Source organism: Pogona vitticeps, chromosome 5 (genome assembly GCF_051106095.1).
Source record: "Pogona vitticeps strain Pit_001003342236 chromosome 5, PviZW2.1, whole genome shotgun sequence".
NCBI lineage: Eukaryota > Metazoa > Chordata > Lepidosauria > Squamata > Agamidae > Pogona > Pogona vitticeps.
The window spans coordinates 46,469,381-46,487,873 of NC_135787.1; the positions used below are offsets into that span (position 1 = coordinate 46,469,381).

The 18,493-nt window shown below is 39.7% G+C and overlaps 1 protein-coding gene across 1 annotated transcript; it reads right to left on the bottom strand.

The window, feature by feature from the left end:
- FGG (fibrinogen gamma chain) lies at positions 1-7,989 on the bottom strand. The gene is made up of 9 exons (XM_020781373.3): positions 7,304-7,989; positions 7,158-7,202; positions 6,654-6,837; positions 6,462-6,555; positions 5,588-5,718; positions 3,730-3,863; positions 3,415-3,599; positions 2,138-2,415; positions 1-364 (listed from the first exon to the last, which is right to left on the bottom strand). Exons 1-9 carry the CDS (start codon positions 7,364-7,366, stop codon positions 174-176), a joined length of 1,305 nt encoding a protein of 434 aa, XP_020637032.1. The 5' UTR covers positions 7,367-7,989; the 3' UTR covers positions 1-173.
- Positions 7,990-18,493: the final 10,504 nt, after the last annotated feature.

Below are 18,493 nucleotides of genomic sequence, written 5' to 3' on the forward strand. Positions count from 1 at the left end.
TGCTGTTCTGGGGCAAAACCACAGTCATGTATTTATTTTTTAAAATGAGTCAGGCAAGTTAAACAGTTGTGGGAATGGTTCCCCTAAGAGACCACTACACTGATCAAACACTATTCAGATATGGATACAGTTTTGTCAAAATTTACAGTAGATTTTCTTCTTTTATTGTCTTTTTAAATGTCTCCTCGGCTTCCAATATCTTTTATTCCTCCAGTTTGCTGTCCTGTTACCACTGCAAGTCGGCTGAATGGAATGACTTTCATTTCTGTTTCCTTCATGGAATACCATCGAGAACGCCAGGTTACCCAAGTAATGCCATTATCGTGGCCATGTGGAGCTGCATCTTTCTCAGTATAGGTGCCACCTGAAATGCAAGCAACACTGTAAAAACTACTTGGCCTGTGAGATATTTTTATATAACTATAAGCATGATGCCCGTTAGGTATAAACTGTCCAATGTTCTGAGGCTTGCTGTTCCTAGCATTTTTAACTTTCCACAGGACTGAATTTTTGAGACTCCCAGAGACACATTTTGTTACAGAATTTATATGGAACAAGCTCAACAATAGCATTCCATGGCAATGTTACCTGCTCAATTGTAAATAAAAGCTCTAGGTTTCAGTCAGCTGCCATATATATTTTTAACAAAAGAAGAAGCGATCAAAAACCCACAGCTGGGACAACGGCCAGAAGCCCAGATCTCTTGACTTGAAGGGAATCCTCTTTGCTGTTCAGGAGTGAGGAGTGAAAGCCATATGGACTGGCAGCCATTCATAGTGGCTACAGCTACTCTCTCAGCACCCTGCAGTTTCCAGCAGCTCAGAGTTCATCAGCCAGCCAATGAGGGAGAAGGTGGGCCAGCAATGAGTGGAGCTGAGCACAGATGAGTGTTGCTGTTACCACTCTGCCTCTTAGGTAGTTAAAAGCACTGTGGAAGCTGCTCGGCCTCATTTCTGCTTTGGGATTTCTTCACTCCACTCCCTCCTTTCTACTTGCAGGCAGTAGGCCAGTGGTAATTATGAGGGGCTATGAGGCAGGAAGAAGGCTCTGGGGTGGAAAACTTTATTAGGGAATTGCAGCTAATGAAGGAGAGGGTTGAGTACTGCACTTCGGTTGTGCAACCCAGCATGCAACAACAGATGTTTACTCCACCTTCTCAATTAGCGCCAATTAGCTGCTGAAATCTACTCTGTTCCAGACAAAAATAATAAAAATGCTTGTGAGACATCAATGCATGTGTGATATGTTAAATGTCAACTAAACAAAGAAACAACATTTGTTGGATTTAGTCTTACATTTTAATGCTTATGTAAGGAAAAATCAGAGATCCATTGTGGTATAGTGGGTAGAGTGTTGGACTAGGACTCAGGAGACCAGGGTTCAGCCATGGAAACTGACTTGAGGGTGGAAATGGTAAACTGTTCAACGAATATCTCACACACCTCAAAACCTTAATAAGGTTGCTATAAATCAGAAGTGACTTAGTATATCACAAGAACCACAAAGAAAGGTTAAAGGTAGTTGGAAGCCATTGGGGTTCCAAGGCAAGACTATCAGACTGCTTCACACCTGCTTTTAGCACATTTCTCTTTTATGGTGCCTTAACTTATTCTGCTTTGTTATAACCTGAGCTGGTTCCTGATTCTGTTGAAAAAGTACCCAGATTATTCCAAATACAAGGAGCCCAACCGCCTGCACCATTAGGCAAAGTAAGGCAACCACCTGAAGCAGAAGATGCTGGGAAGGGGTAAGAGTGGAAGCTCCCTGGCCATTCCCTCTGTTGGAGAACGGTGTGTGCCACTTAGTGTGTCATGCACCTGCTAAATTAGCCTGCTGCCCTCAGCTATGGAGGAAAATGGGGTCCTATCTCCATTAACATTCAATTGCAAGTGCAATTAGCTCCTGCGTGTTGAATAGAACAGGGAGGTATCTTGCCTTCAGTTTAAGCAAAAAAAGCATTTTGGAATGACTGCTGGGGAGATTAAAGGAAAATGGATGGGAAGGAGTCAAAGTTCACTATGGAGGGTCCTATAACTGAGAACACTCTGCCACTTGCACTAGCTTTCAGAGAGGACAGGGGATTTGAAACAGAGCTTTCTGTGAATATTTGAGCATCCATGGAAATTCATGTTTTTACCTTGATAATATTTGCCATTGAGGTGAGCAGCATGACATTGATTCATCCACCACCCGGATCCGTCCTGTTCAGCACAATTCCCACTGTATTTATCGTTGTCTCGATCGTATGTGCTGAACTGCATGCCATTGTGGGAGGTAAAGAATTTGTCACTTGGATCATCTCCAAAATCAAAACCGTCAAAGGCATCACCAGCCTCACCCCCAATAAAATGGGTATAGATCAGGCGATACTTGTCTGCTTCACCGGCCACTTTGAAGTTGGCATAATCTGCATGGCTGTGCAAAGGGGGGGGGGGAGAAGGAGAGGGAGAGGGAGAGGGAGAGAAGTAAAATCCCAATTTAACATGTATAAATTATTTTTGATATATTTCATTTCTCAGACATGGTGGATTGTTTTCCACGATACAAGTATTTCAGGAATCATAATCCACTATAAACAGCTGCTCTCATCTGAATAATGGGACGGAGGAGTCCTTTTTAAATCATGTCAACTTAGACTAAGAGGATAAGTAGATAATTTGTGACTAAGTTAATTAAATAAAGATAAGTTAACTAAAGCACTTGTAAGTCCAGTTTCAACCCATCATGATATGTATGTATTATCAAAAGTGCATCAGGTAGGATGCGAGTAAGAAGCAAATAAAAATAATTGCATTCCCAAATAATGTTAATAAGTAAAAAAAAAAACACCTGGTCTGGACTGTTGCAAAGGAGTTAAAATCACATTATTTAGGAAGCAGCAGAATCTGCAGGAACAACTAACATTAGATTCTTAAGATAAGCAGCATGTATCATATAGAGGCAGAGGGGAAAAATAAATATAGCAAAAGGCTGTAAAAGGCTGGCCTGGTTTTGACAAAAGCCCTTGTTGTAGATTTTGGTCTGTACTCCAGGAGATGAGAGAAGAGGATATCTTTGGAGCAGGGCCAGGACCAGATTCAAGAAATCGGTCGCTACATAGTATAACCAAGAGCATGCATCCTTTTCAATCCTGTGGGCTGCATTTCTTCTCATCAAAGAACTGCAGTGGAAACACAGCCAAGCAGGATAAAAGGGGTTTGCTGCACCAAGAGTGCCTGCATCCATACTTCCAGCAGCTTACAATGATCTTAGAGGGAGGATCAGCAAGGGCAAATCCCTGGTATCTCCTGGGTGTATAAGCACATTAGGGCATACTGAAGTGTCTCGAAGGTGCATGTAACTAATGAGTTCTCACTTGCAGCATGGTAGTAATCTGTACCACAGCACCGAAGACATCTTTTTTCAATGGTCTACCTTGTCTGGCCATTCCAATCCTCCAGGGTAATTCGCAAGACATATGGAATTGTCGACTGTGTGGTCAGCAAGTGAATCTTTTCATTTCCCAACCAGAATTCTGTCTGGTCATTTGGTGACAGGTGTCCAAAACCTTCCTTGTATTGAATCCAGCTTCTCCTGAAATCTTCACTACCATCAAGTCTCTGATAGGAATTAGGAGGAAAAAATGGGAAGAGAAAGGTGATGAACAGAACCAGCATCCTTTCTATAAAACTGGTATTGTGTTCTAGACTGTGGACTTCATTTCATGCGTCCACGTTACAGACTACCTACCCTCTGTAGAACTGTCCAACCATTTCCCAATGTATCCATTTCACAATAGACCAGGAACTGCTCCTTGGCTCTTTGAGGTTTGATGAAATAGAGACCACTTTGCCTGGCACCTTTGTTTGCTATGTCTTGACAATCTATAATAACCATATATGGAAGATGTTCAGTTGTTTAACTGCAGGCCACTTTAATACATGTTTCAGCCATATAACATTAAGCAAGATCCCCGACATCATTAGTTATTTGTTACTCTTTTTTAAAAACGTGCTCTTCGCCAACAGTACTCAGGGCAGTACACATTGTGTATCCTGACTTCTTTTAATAACTCTGAATAAATATTTGAATAGCAACCATTTATGGATTGAATAGAGGGAGTGCTTTTCCACCATCACCCCATTTTATGCAGAGATGGCCCTATGCTCCAGTTACAAGCCACCAATGGATTTGAATCCAGTATTCCCTGGTCCACATCCTGCACTGTACCCTCTATATACCACACTAGCCATACTCTCCAAACCACTTATTCTAGAATTCACTAAAATGATCAGAGGAAGAGATTTAAAGAATATTGCCAGGGTGCTTTGCAACAGTACAGTGTTCTGTTTCCATGTAACTATCTTCCTTCATATTTTGTTTACCTCAATGGTTATGATTTTAACTTCTGTTCTTGAAACTATTGTTTTATATAAGCATTGTTGACACTATTGTTGGCACACAGGATCCCCAGTGTGTTGTAGTGGCTAGAGCGACAGACAAGGACTCTGGAGAACAGAGTTTGAATCCCCTACTCAGCCATGTAAACTCACTGGCGAGTGGAACTGGTAAACCCAATCCTTAAATATCTCATTGACCTTGAAAACCCTATTAGGATCGCTATGACTCTGTTCTGACTTGATAGCACAGAACACACATACATTGTTGACATTATACAGAATGGTAACAAGGGGTTTAAGTATTGGAATTCAAGATATAAAATACTTATGGGTATTTGCTATATGTAGCAGCTGGAGTTTGATACAAATTTAAAACAAAGTATCGTAAATAAATTGACTGTCTGCCACAAAGCAAGACATCTATACAATAGACCAGTGGTCTCCAACCTTGGGCCTCCAGATGTTCTTGGACTTCAACTCCCAGAAATCCTGACCAGCAGAGGTGGTGGTGAAGGCTTCTCGGAGTTATAGTCCAAGAACATCTGGAGGCCCAAGGTTGGGGACCACTGCAATAGACAATATATACGTTTGGCCTGCCAATGGTTTTGTGGGTTTCAATTTCTCCTATTGACCACAAATCACCAAAGGGTGCCATTCAAGGGTTAATGGATTCTTCTGCATGATCACTGGCTATGGGGATGAGTCAAGCACATGAACAGCAATGATGATAATCATGATAACAAGGATGATACTTATGCAGATACTGATGGGTTTTTTGTGAGAAATTAACACTGTGTAGCGAAAAACAAACCACCCTTCCATAAAACTTAACATTGCCACGATTGTAAACAGGTTCCTGTTTCCTGTTAAGCAGCAAAGGCTTTTATATAGAAATATGTTTTTATATATCCAAAGGTTGCAAAGTAACTTTTTTGGGATTACAGTGCCTTTCACCTCCCCAGCCAGCATTGCTACAAACCATGTTGATTCAAGGATTCAGAAGCTGTAGTCCAAAGAACTTTATACTTTACCATACAATCTGCAGGTAGCAGCTCAATGATTTCAACAATAATTACTGACTACAGTTTTAGGGCAGGGACTCTTTTTCTTCCTAGGTGATTTAAACATCTCAGCTTGGAAGTTGGGGGACAGAAATAATATCATCATCCAGATATATTTTAAAAAGAAGAGTTATCACTCTTTCTTACCTCTTCCAGTTAATTCCTGTATCTGGACAGTGTCTTTGCATGGCTGCTGACATTGTGCCTCAAGCTGAGCCGTCCTCTGCTTTAATTGTTGGATCTTGTTATTGTTTGCTACCATTAAATCAGTCAGTTGTCTGGAGATTTAAGGATTTACTTCAGCATAGATTTATTGCAACAATACTTCAAGCCACACCCAAGAGCCAGAAATCTATCCCACATGTAGATTGACTAAAGGGGGGAGGGAGAGGGGGGTCTGGGTCCACACCACACCACAATCAGCCTTCCATACAAAGCACAGAAGTTACATCTGTGGGGCACTGCAGCATTCCTCCATTCTCCTCCGTGCATTCCCTATACATGCGAAGGGAGTGTCTGAACTGGGCTATAAACTTTTCAGATCAACTCCTTTCTCTATGTTTATGCCTGGTAGAGGAATAGGCTCACTGGGCATAATGAAGAAACTCAACCTGACAAGAAATTCAAAAAGAGAAAACTTTCATTTGGAAAAAAGTGGAGGCAGAAAGGTCAGTGGGTAACCTTAGACACATCACTGTTTCTTAACCGATATCATGTGCTTGATGTGAAGACAAAATGGAGTGGGCGAAACTATGCACATTGCCTTGAGTTCACTGGGAAGAATTGTTTTAAAAAAATCCTGTTCTCTGAGTACTGTTGTTGTTCTTTGTCCTCAATTTTTCAGCCGGGGATTATAAAGCTTTAAAAAGTGGCAACTGATTTGCTTAATGCAGATGTGATTATACGAATGCAAGAATCTTCTTTTATATATCAACACTCCATCTGTATGGCAACATAGAAGTGGCAAAAACTAAACAAGCAGGATATGTCTGAATCTGAAACTGTAACAGAAAATACGTACTGGATAGTATTTTCATGGGCCAGAATAACATTTTCATATCTGATTATTTCATCAATGATTTCCTTGGATTTCTGAGTATAACCTGAAGCTATATCTGTAAAACAAGCACAAAAATGTACCAAATATTAATGGCTAAATATTGCGTAAATCAGAAAAAAAAGGAACTTTGCACTGTGCTCTAGATATTCTTACTTGGCTGAGCTGAAGAGCCTGGGATGTGGATTTGTCTTATCTGACGAATCAAATGCTCTGTAACATCTGAAGAGTTGGAAATATCGTGCAAGATTCGTTCAAGTTCCTGGAGATCTTGATCCACCTCAGGTTGATATTTGTTCAAAAAATCTGCAATACCGCATGTAGTGGGGCAAAAGCTGCCCTATAAGAAAGAAGAATATTTAATGATACTGAGCAACAAAGAATGTTTAATGGCTTCACTGTACAATTTCCCCTCTCTTACATCTATACAAGCAGACACTGTAGGACGTTACATTTATCTATAGTACAGGGTCTAGATGACTTAAAAAATGTAATGACAAACAAGCTGTTGTTATACTGTTCCAGATGTTGCATTCAATCAGTAATCATTTTTTAAAAATTACACACTTTAATAACAGTTTGATAATCTTTACAAGCAATAATGTATACGTAATAATCATTTTGGTAAGAGGAGCAACAATAGCACATATATTGACTTACAAATCGTTCGTCCAGGATACAGCAGTTATCTCTGGTAGCATCAAACTAAAATAGGAAAAAAGCAGCAGCTTTAGTGACTTTTGTAATTATTTGAGCCGTAACAAATAAAAACACAACAGACTGTTACCCTCCTGAATTACACTTACTGTAGCACAAGTGGAAAAGAATAAAGACAGAAGAGGCAGCCAGGTGTTGAACTTTGGTTTCATTGTGAACAACTGAATGCTGAAGAGGCAGTGTTTGAACAGTGCAGCCTTAATAGTTTCAGAGATCTGAGGCTGCTGATTGATTTGTCCAACGACAGCTTAAAGGATCTGACAGCATACAGTGGGAGGACTCAATATTGTAAATAGGGATTGTGTAAAGGGCAGCCTCTTCCTGGCCTTTGGGGGCGTTTCTAGGATCTGCTGGCTCTTCTTTCCAATTTTAACAATGAGGAATTTGTACCCAATGTCCACACACACAAGTCTCCCCCTCAAAAAAAGGTTGTGGCAGAACATGGAGCAATCACTTTGTGTAATCAGGTGTTAAGAAAACATGTCTGAATGAATCAGATAGCAAAGATTTTAAGAGAAGTACTTGGCTGACACTCTTCAAAATTTAAAGAGGTGAATGCATAATGCTGTGAAATGGCTGATACCATGCTTAAGGACTACAATACTGATTTTTTAAAATATATATTATTAGTTCAGGATTCAGATTCTTCACAGCCAAAGAGCTAAGTTTTCCAGTAGATGCAACCATAAATGTATAAACATAAATATAGCATTAAAAGCTTTAAGACAATTGCAGCATGAGAAATATCATCCACTAAGCCACTGTAAACAACCATGAGGTGGGCGAGTTTCTTTCCTCTGTACCCATGTCATTGCCCTGATCTGGATCTACCCACCCTTTACTGCCTATTGTTAATATTAGCATTGTTAAAACCAACCACATGAAAATCATTGCATCTGGTTTAGCCTGAGATGGCTCCAGCTTGGTTTCCTAGAGCAGCAGTTTCTTCCTGATTGATGCCTTCTTCAGTGAGATCCCACACCAAGCCTGAGCCATTTGAAGAAGCCTTGCTGGAGCCCTTTGGAAGGCTCTTCCTTTTTGCTTCTGTCTCTGAAGGAAGTGGCCTTTCGGACAAGCATAGTCAATCTGATGGTTGTTGTGGGTTTTTTGGGCTCTTTGGCCATGTTCTGAAGGTTGTTCTTCCTAATGTTTCGCCAGTCTCTGTGGCCGGCATCTCCAGAGGACAGGAGTCAGAACTCTATCTGTGCTCTGGTCAATTTGCTTTGGAGCTATGAATGTGGAAAGTAGGTCTGAGACATACTCTGACAGTTCTTCTTTCTCAAAAAGATGACGATTACCTGAAGGCTCAAGCCATTCTAACATTATTATTTATTTACTAAATCTCTCTCTCATCTTCCATTCTGACTGTATCATATATAGGAATACAGTGAAATTAGTCACCCTTACTCATCCGTTAATCCAGCTGCAACAGATGTTTCATGATATTCAGTTCAACTGAAATTTGTTTATGTGTAGAGATGGGCATGAACCACCAATTTGGCGGCTCTGCCTGGTTTATTTAACGTTGCAACCAGTGTTCAGCAGTTTGACACCCCACCTCCTCTGGAGACCACCCACTCAGAGGCAATGTCCTGGCTTCCCTGCCCTATCCCCTCTGAGTGCTGCCTCTGAGTGGGCGCCCACTGGCAGGGTTGGAGCACCAAACCGCTGAACAGTTGTTGTTGTGGTAAACAAACTGGGATGAATCACCAAGGCAGTGGTTTGTCCCCATCGCTATTCATGGATTTTGTTTTTTAAAGTATGTCTTGCCTATTTGAAAAATGGGGACAAAACGGATAACAGCATAAAAATACCAAATAATTTAAAAATACCTAGTGTGGGGTTTTGTTTTGAAAAACGTGAAAAACAAAAATCATGAAAGATTTGCATTAAAAGAACAAAGCCAAGAGAACATTTAAATAAAGGCCTTCTGAAAAAATGTTTTCGCCAAACACTTAAACAGTGTCTTGATGGCCCACAAATGTCCTTCAGAATAGCATTCTATGGGGAGGTAGGCTTGGTTGAAAGAGCCTTACTCCTGCTGGCTGCCTTTTTCAACAGTGGAATCTGCATCAAGGCCTCAGATGTGGAGCAGGGCATGTTGGAAGAACATGGAAAGCAATTCTTGAGGTAAAAGGTTTGAGGGTGATTTAGGGCTTATTGTCAAGGGATTGCCACAAATGTTTAGAACATTTAGGAATCATGGAAAGCATCTGTGTTACATTCTAGATAATATTTTCTTATCAAAAACAACTAATCTGATGGTGCTGGACTCCTCTGTAGCCATGGTGTAGTGGTCTAACATGGCTGCCCTTTAGATTTTCCTATTACTGTTTTGATTTTGAGTCACTAATACTTCCAATGGAAGGTGATAAAAAAAAATAGAAACACGGCAATCAGCCCTCAATAGCCAACTATGATCTATATGAAGATTAATATTTGTCAATGTACCATATGGATGAATTATTAGAATACAACAATAATCAGGTCACAACATTAAAGTTAGTGATAAATTAGATTGATTGATTAAGTTACACAAAAATGTCAAAATTTGCCCTCAGTTGTTAGTACACAAAAAATATGCCCTGTTAAAAAATGTTATGTACATAAGTACATAACTGCAGATGGCAACCACCTCACATGGAAATGAATGTTTAAAGATTATATCTGAAAAATAAGTGATTATTAGAATGACATTATTGATGAGAGAAAGGTAAGATAAGTTATGTTATGTAATACTTTGAGTGACCCTCCTTAGTCACATCTTGTGTTCATGTCACTTTAGAGACAATTCTTCAATAGAAAGTAAATATTTTAAAATAATGGGCAATTCAATTTTAGAGGCTTAAACAATACATTTTTAGAGGCCAACACTTGGTGTGTCCAGTTGGGCAATTCTGACCTTCCTGTGGTTTGTTGGCTTATTTCTCAAGAAACTGAAGAATTAATGCAAATGAAGATAAAAAGAAGATTTCTGAAATCTAGATTATTGTGTCCCTTTCTCAACCTGATAAGAAAGGTGAAATTAGTATTTGTTTAGGGTCTTTTTAAAAACAAACCCTCAAAGAATTGGGCCATTTAGTTCCAAACTTTATGTATCTTATTTGTTATGTAAACAATAAGCTTGAGCCAGTCTTTTTCCTTCATAGGAACATTGGAAATTTATCCTAAATGTTCCGACTGAGGTGAACATTTAATATAATAAAACAGAAGAGAATGGGAAATATCTCTGAGTTTATTTGGCAGTTACAGAAACCTGTGTAATAGATTAGGACACTAGTAGAATGTTTAAACAAAGTCTATGTATCAGTTTTGTTTACAGTTTTATATCACATGAGGGATGGACTCTAAGAAGAAGTTAGAAGAAAAAGTGTATAGGAATATGAGAAGGTGTCTTGTATCAAGTCAGAGCACTGATCAACCTAGGTCAGTATTGTCCAAAGTACACTTTTGGTCTCCAGATGTTTTTGCCAACAACTCCCATCAGCCCCTTCCAGAATTGCCAATGGTAAAGTCCTTTGGGAACAGTAGCCAAAAATGCCTAGATGGTCAAATGTCTACACATCTTGTCCACAGCAATATGCTGCTTTCACTGTAGGGGACACATTGATTGGTCTAGTCAGTTAAACTGGCAAGCACATCATCTATAATTCATAATTAGTGTAAACGTAACCATTATCCATTGCGATTTTATTTCGTAGGTGAAGTAAATCACAACGGAAAAAAATATAAGCAAAAGCTGTCCCCAACATGATTTCTATTTATTACGGAGAGAAATCGTAAAATGAGAATCTCCAGTGTTGCATGCCCAGATCCTTTAAAAATAAAACAGAATGCAAAATTATGTCAGCCGCAGCATCTTCTCTTAATATGAAGGGGGGGGGGAAATGTGGTCATAAGTGAAATGTCACTGACTCTGAAAGCTGAAGGATATTTGTAATATGGCAATTCTTCATGGTGTTATAAAGTATATTTTGATCCAGCCTAATGTGCTAACTTTCAGTCTTGAGTTGTTTTTATGTCATAAAGGTATTTCAGGCAGTCTTATAGATTATCTCCCATAGATGCTATCATTAACGACCATGCTCAGGTCTGGTAAACTAAAGGCCATTATTTCCGTTGAGTCAAGAGTCTGAATTACATGCAAGCTTAGCTCTTCTTTTTCCCTTTGAAATATATGAGACTTATAAAATTAACTTAACTCTGTTTTGTGCTAAATATTAGTGCAATTGACATAATTTTAAGAGGAAAAAATGAGTGAACTAAAATATAGATTTATCTACAATATTTTTATTATCTTTCCAAGGCATTTTCTTGGACTTAAGAGGTGGGAATGGAGAATTCTATATTTGCTCAAGGTTCAACAACAAATAGTTTAGACTTGTTTACTATTCTGACAAAGTACACAGAATTTGTGGCCAACTAAGCTAAATGTCCATTAACAAAATCCATCATAAATCTCCATAATGAACAGGATGACGGTCACTACACTGAAGATCAATCTGAAGCAGGTCCCATTAGTATATTTTTCACCTACCAAGAGAGGTGGTGTTCAACCAGTTCCAGATGAAGATGCACTTTCTCTAAATATCCAGCTCACAGTTTTGATCTAGAGTTGTCAAAAGATGCACAGGTAACCTCCGTGATTGGCAGCACTCTCCACGTACAAGATAATGCACCTATGCTTCCTGAATAGCACAGATGAATGAGTGACAGGCAGGACGAAAGGACTTTTTTTTTGGTAATACACAAGACAAAAGTTGTTGCTTATAATTTTACTTGCTATTCCCTTATCAGGATGTTATTTTTGTATATCCCAGATGGTATAATAAAGTAATTTATGCAGTTGCTGTGCTGTTTTGAAAATGTGCTTTGTACATATGACATTTGGAAGCATTTTCAGATTTTAATGCTTCTATTGTTCATAAGTACACCATCTTCCATAGCACAACAATGCATAGTATTTTATTGGTTTTCAGATGCTTGATGGACTATTATGAAAGTTTACTTTTTGAAGTTCTTCATCTGAAAGAGATTGCAGTGTACACTTTGCCTTGAGCTAAAGAGCAGTGAACTCCTTTTGTTAAATAAAGAACTGATTAGTAATATGCAAGGGGAAGATAAATAGTCAACTCAAATATTTGTACAATGCTTTGCACTTAGGTGAGGACAGCTGAAATATATTAAATAGCTTGAGAGTATTTTTATGCAATAGTTAAAAGTTCTTAAGTACAGATGTTTTTGCAGAACACCTTATATGAAACAATTTGTAGCTGTGATTTCCAATCAAAAATGTGTGTGAAAGGAATTGTTCAAGAAGAAGCCTGTAATTTGTCTGCAATACAACAAAATCGTTATCATGCTCCTCCAGGAGTCCTCTGATTAAAGTGAAGGCTGGTCTGGAACACAGTGTTAGTTCTTGTTTGCAGTTTTCAGTCATAACCGAAGCTGACCTCTCAACATACTTTGTTTCTGCTCCTAATCTTAGCTGCTGCACTGAAGCCCTGCTTCACTGATTAAACCTTGCTCAAACTATTTTGTCCCCATGCAGCATGGGAAAGCCCCTTCTCCAAAGAACTGGACATGTAAATCTAGAAACAGGTTTCATCTGGGCAAGGAACAATGATTAGACACGTGCTTCCCACCACCACCACCAAGTTCACATTAGTCCTTCGTAAGTCCACAAAGTAAACGAACACCCAAGTAGGATATATGGTTTCTAGCAGCCTGATTTATGAATTATTCATGGTGATGTGTAAACAGGGTGAAAGTCAGTGGCTTGGGTCCTCCTTTCAAAGATGCCCTTCACAGAAGATGTCCATTTCAAGACTAATTTAAAGAACTAAAAGGATACAATCAGGAACCTTAAGAGTTGCCCATCCACAGTAAACATCTGGTTGGCAATCAGGAAGCACAGAGGTCACCTGTTCATCATGTTCCACAATGAATTGAGATGCACGAAATTTCTGCTTTAATTATAAAAGTATTTCCTAATTTTGCATCTATGCACACAAATTCATGTACACATTTTTATGCGAACCAGTGTTCTTCTCTCAGGTAATGCATACCATCCTGTTTGGTGATGTATGCAGTCACCGTAACAGAGGTGCTACCTGTTTTAAGTTCAGTCAAAATGGTACAGGTTTTTGTGCTCTCATGTTTGATAGAACGTCTGAAATGGGAGCTTTTCACACAGTGCCTGAAAGGGATGCGCAGTTTGGATTATTTGGACTACAAATCCCATATTCCTCACTCCCAGGACTCCCATGTGTAGGACTCAGACCTCACAGGCACCTGAATTGTGCTCACCTAGATAGATGGCCTAACTAACTTGCTTTATGCTTTGGACAGACCTAATTCCCCGTTTGAAAAAGAAATTGCCCCGGCAGTTGTGGTGAATTTTCTTTTTCAAACATCCATGCCATGATTCCTGTCAGCTGGGCCTTCTCTATTTTCCCCCTTGGTTGATGTTTGCCTGTTATTATGGTTGATTATGTCCTTTTGTTTTCCTGGCCTGGCTTTTATATGTACATTGCCCAGAATAGTGCTGTGCACTAAATGGGATGGTATACACTATAAATTTCAGAATAATAAATAGACTTTAGCCTGTCAAGGAGGCACACTGGGCGACAGGGCTGCCAATCAGATACCTAAACCACTGAGCTATGTTTTATTATTCTGATTCTGAGCTGCATGGGGAGCCTACACTAGTATAAAAGGCTCCCCACTTTAGCTAAAGTCAATATTTAACACAGCTATAGGGATGGTGAGAGTAGCAGCACAACTTTGAGGATAGGCCTAAACATGCAGCCAAGCTGCTCACTATGCTTTTCTTGCTGACCTGAATAATGTATAAACAGAAGCATTATCATTTGTTCTTAAATCAAGTGCCAGCCTAGCCTACATTCAGCAGCCTGCTTATTCTCCTTCCCAGTTCAGCTTCCAAATCCTTCAAGAATCAGCTTCCTCACAGCTAATCTAACTGCTCAGCCTAGACTGCCTGGGCATAATGCCTGGCAAGTGTACGCAGGCGCAACTTTTTCTTCTTTGATGCCAAAAATGATTCCAGCCCTTATGTACCTAAATATGCTGGATTGTCACTGAGTACAGATGAGATACGAGCCTCTTCAGTTTTGGTGCAGACAGTGAAACTGTTTCTTAGATGTTCAAAGGATGCTTTCACTAACACTGTGGCTTTGAAGAGCTGTGTCTAGGCTTGCATTCCTTTAACAGGCTGCTTGTTTACTTTTTTGTAGGGCCTCTCCAGGTGGATATATAAATTGATATTTGGATCGCTGTTTGTAGTTTGGTTCAAACCAAATTGTGTCATCCATGCGTTTCTATATAGATCAACCTACCTTCCTCTTTTAAGAGCTGTCACACATTTCTGGTACAGGGCTTCCTTTCTTGGGCAGGATTTGACACACTCAATTGTGTAGCCTGTGTGGATGGCCAGTTCATACCAAAATGGAGCTGTGGGGCTGCTTCATCAGACGTTTTAGCAGAGGTAACCATGTTACTCTGTGCTAGCATATCAGCAAGAGAAGAATAAAAAATAAAGGCCAAAACATTGTGGCACTTTAAAAAGTGCTATATTTTAATGTGAGCTTTCATGGACAAGTCCACATCCTCAGATGTGATAGCTCTTGACATAATATGTGGATTATGACATTAAAGGGGGAATGGAGAAACCACCTCCTCTATTTTTAAAAAATATTTCCCTAACTGACACAGCACAGTTCTAACATTATGCTGGTTTGATACATTACCCTTTTGATATGTCACTATTCAACTAACAAACAAAAGAAAAACCATTGTGGCCCACTGTATAACAGCTGAAAGAAAAGGAGGGGAAAGGGGGCTAAGTTGAGCCAATGGGTTCCACCCCTAAAAGGCAGCGCAGCCCCAGCAGAGGCAAAAGGTGGGGGAAAGGTGGGGTTTACCTCCCTTCTGTCGCCCCAACCTTGACCCTGATATTTTCCCATTGTGCCAGTACCTCTGCCGCAAGCTTGCCCTGCCTCCAGCTCTTGACTCCTGAGCAAACCAGGGAAACCTTGCTCACAAATAAACTGGCAATCCAAAGACTTGTGTCGACCCTTCTCACAAGAGAATAAACATCTACAGTGTGAATGAAAGGATCCCTCATGTGAGAGATAAAATAGATCACCATGAAGATAAGAACCTTTTATATGTGACCCAGACCACTCCATATTCCTGTCTTGACAGGCCTTCCAACAAATTTGGCAAGTCACTCTTGAGTCTGTACTAATGCTGAAATACAAGGCATAAATTACATAAATACTTTATAGTTTCTTTGTAATGTGTTTATTTTATAAATGTTGTGCAGCCAAAAGAGCTGCACATGAACATAAGTTTAAGATCCAGTGGTAGGTGCAGCAGTCAGTGCAGTCTTTTTGTATCCTGAACTTTTTTTTTCATACAAGCATATCCTTCTAACTCCTTTGAAGTCAAAGGAATAGCTTCCATAAATTTCAGGAGGATTATGATTTCCTCCAAGTCAGCAATTCTGGAACTCATTGTGACTTCCATTAGCTTAAATGAATCTTAAAATAGTTTTGTAAACAGTTAATACAAGTAGGAACATTAAACAGTTTGTGAACTTGCATCAGAAAATATTAGAAGAGATTCTCACTATCTGTATAAGTAATTAGAGACTGCCATCTGCTGTCACTTTGTCCTGAGTTCTTTAAATCTTCGGTACCTGCTGAAAACGAACCACCAACTTCTCCAATCCTAAACTGCAACATTCAGTATTACATTTTTTCACTGTGGGATACCAACCAAAACCCAATAGAAAAAAAATAAATTACATTTTCACTGTGACTAATATGTGTGCTATTTTGGTTGGCAGACAATATTCTTTCAGTATGCTTTACTGGTTATTTCATCCAATTTGTATTGCAACTTAAAACTCTTGGCTTTGAATAACAGCTCCATGCAACAACACAGCCCCTTCTCATGGCAAACTGCTCACCTTATTAATAGTTACCACATAATAACATTATGGTCCGCTTAAGGGGACAATCTTTGTTATTTTCATACTTTTTCTCTTATTTTCAGAATTTAACTAGAGTTCACAGACAGAGCAACAGAGCCTCCTACTGGTCAAGATACTAATCTGGAAAAACTTCACTAGAGCAAAATGTGTTTATGTGATCCATTAACAACAGATGAATTTGGATAATACCTTAAACGTATATATAAAAGAAGCTTCTGAGTTACTAGAACTCTTCATCAAGTTCAGATGGTATAAAGCAAATAGTTCAAAAATTGGGTCAGATTTATTTATATATTTATTTATTACATTTATATACTGCCCATCTAATGGCAAACCACTATTCTGAGTGGTTCACAATGGAAAAAAAAACACCTCTCCTAACCCACATCCACCAAAAATACCACATAATTCCCACAAGAACTGTGATAGTGAAAGCTAAAAATAACATGTACAACTAAAAAAATAGCACATTAAATATTACATCAAATGGTCTCCTACAGGGGTGGGACTTGAAGGCCTATTTAAAGAGCACAGAATTCACAAGCTTTTTAAGGGTAAAGAGAGAGGGAGCATGGCATATACAGTGGGGTCTTGACTTGAGGACCTAATCTGTATTGGAAGGCGGTTCTCAAGTCAAAAAGTCTGTAAGTCAAGTCTCCATTGACCTACAGTGCATTGAAAACCGATTAATCCCGTAACAGGCCATTTTTGTTCCATTTTGGTTTTTTTCTGCTCTGTAAGTCAATTCTCAGGCTGCAAGTCAAACCTAAATTTTGCGGCCAGAGAAGTCTGTAACTCAAAAAGTCTGTAAGTCAAGCCGTCTGTAAGTCAAGGGTCCACTCTATCTAGAAATAAAGTATTCCACAGCTTTGTGGCTATCACTGAGAAGGCCCGGTTCCTAGTTATCGTTTTTGGGGCCTCCCTCAAGGTAGCCATCTGCAGCAAGGAAACCTAGGAAGAATGTGTGACACGGGTATAAGATCTTAAGAACAGAGCCTCAAAGTATTTAGGGCCCTTGTAAGTCAATGCTAACACTCTGAATTTGTCATGGAGGCAGACAGGGAGCCAATGAAGACATTCCAAGGATCTGAGAAATATGACCATATTTCAAAGCTCATAAAACCAGCTTGGCCACCGCATTTTGTACCTGCTGCATGTTGCCTTCAAAGCTAGCCCCACCAAGAGTCAATCCCTGAGATTCCCAATGCATGAACTAGCTGCAACTGTGCAATTTGCCGAAGCTGAAAAAAGGCAGACATGGCTACAGCAGAAATTTGCTTCTCCATAGAGACAGCCAGGTCCAGAAGCACACCAAAGTTAAATAAATGGTTTTTTAGGTAAAGTGTAACCCCATCCAGATCAGATCAAAATACTGTCCAACTGGTCAGGTTCCCCTCCCGACAAGATCTCCATCTTGTCAGGATTCCACTTCCACCTGTTAGCTCTCATCCAGTCCATAATCAAGGCCAAGCAGGTGTGGTGCCCACAGTTTACAAAGCCAGACCTCCAACAAAGCAAAATGGAATTTAGAATCTACATTTAATCAATCAATCAATCAATTAATTATTTGCAATATTTTTATCTTGCCTTTCTCCTTAAAAAGGACCCAAGGAGGCTTACATCATTAAAAAGACAATATTTAAAAGCTAAAAATAGTAAGTATACAAATTAGAGACGGGGGCTCTGCATTTGTATACGAATATGAGTCCCCCCAGCACGGTTGGGCCGGCTGATTGACCCCCACACTCAGACCCCACCAGACTACTTACCATGTGGCTGAGCAGGGAGACTCATCCTCCCACCCCCTTTCCAGAGTGGCTGGGTGAGCAGGGAGGCAGGGTTGCGGCAGCCAAACCACTGCTGTGAATAGCAAGCTGATGATTATGTCAGCCACAGTAAGTGGTCCGGCAGGGTCTGAGGATGGGAGGTAATCAGCCAGGCCACCTGTGCTGGGAGGCTTCGTATTCATATACGAATATGAAGCCCCTGTCTCTAATAAAAATATTTTAAAATAATTATATTTTTAAAAGGGAAATAAAACCAATACTAAAACACATTTAAAACAGAGCACAACAATCCATTTAAAAACTCATCTCAGACCAAGAGTCATTAAGATGACTGAGGTGACCAAGTTACATTTTTGTGGTTCCCCTCCCCAATCTTCCTATTGCCTTCAGTGAGCCACACAAGTCTCTACCATTTTGTAGTCTCGCCTGTTGACAAAGGACTGGGTTGTGTTCAGCTCCTGTCACAGGTGATC

Coding starts and splice junctions, on each gene's coding strand:
- FGG (XM_020781373.3), bottom strand. CDS start 7,366: ATGAAACCAAAGTTCAACACCTGGCTGCCTCTTCTGTCTTTATTCTTT. Junction 3,864..5,587: donor ACAGGAATTAACTGGAAGAG/GTAAGAAAGAGT, acceptor TGGTTATTATAG/ATTGTCAAGACATAGCAAAC. Junction 3,600..3,729: donor GTTGGACAGTTCTACAGAGG/GTAGGTAGTCTG, acceptor AATTCCTATCAG/AGACTTGATGGTAGTGAAGA.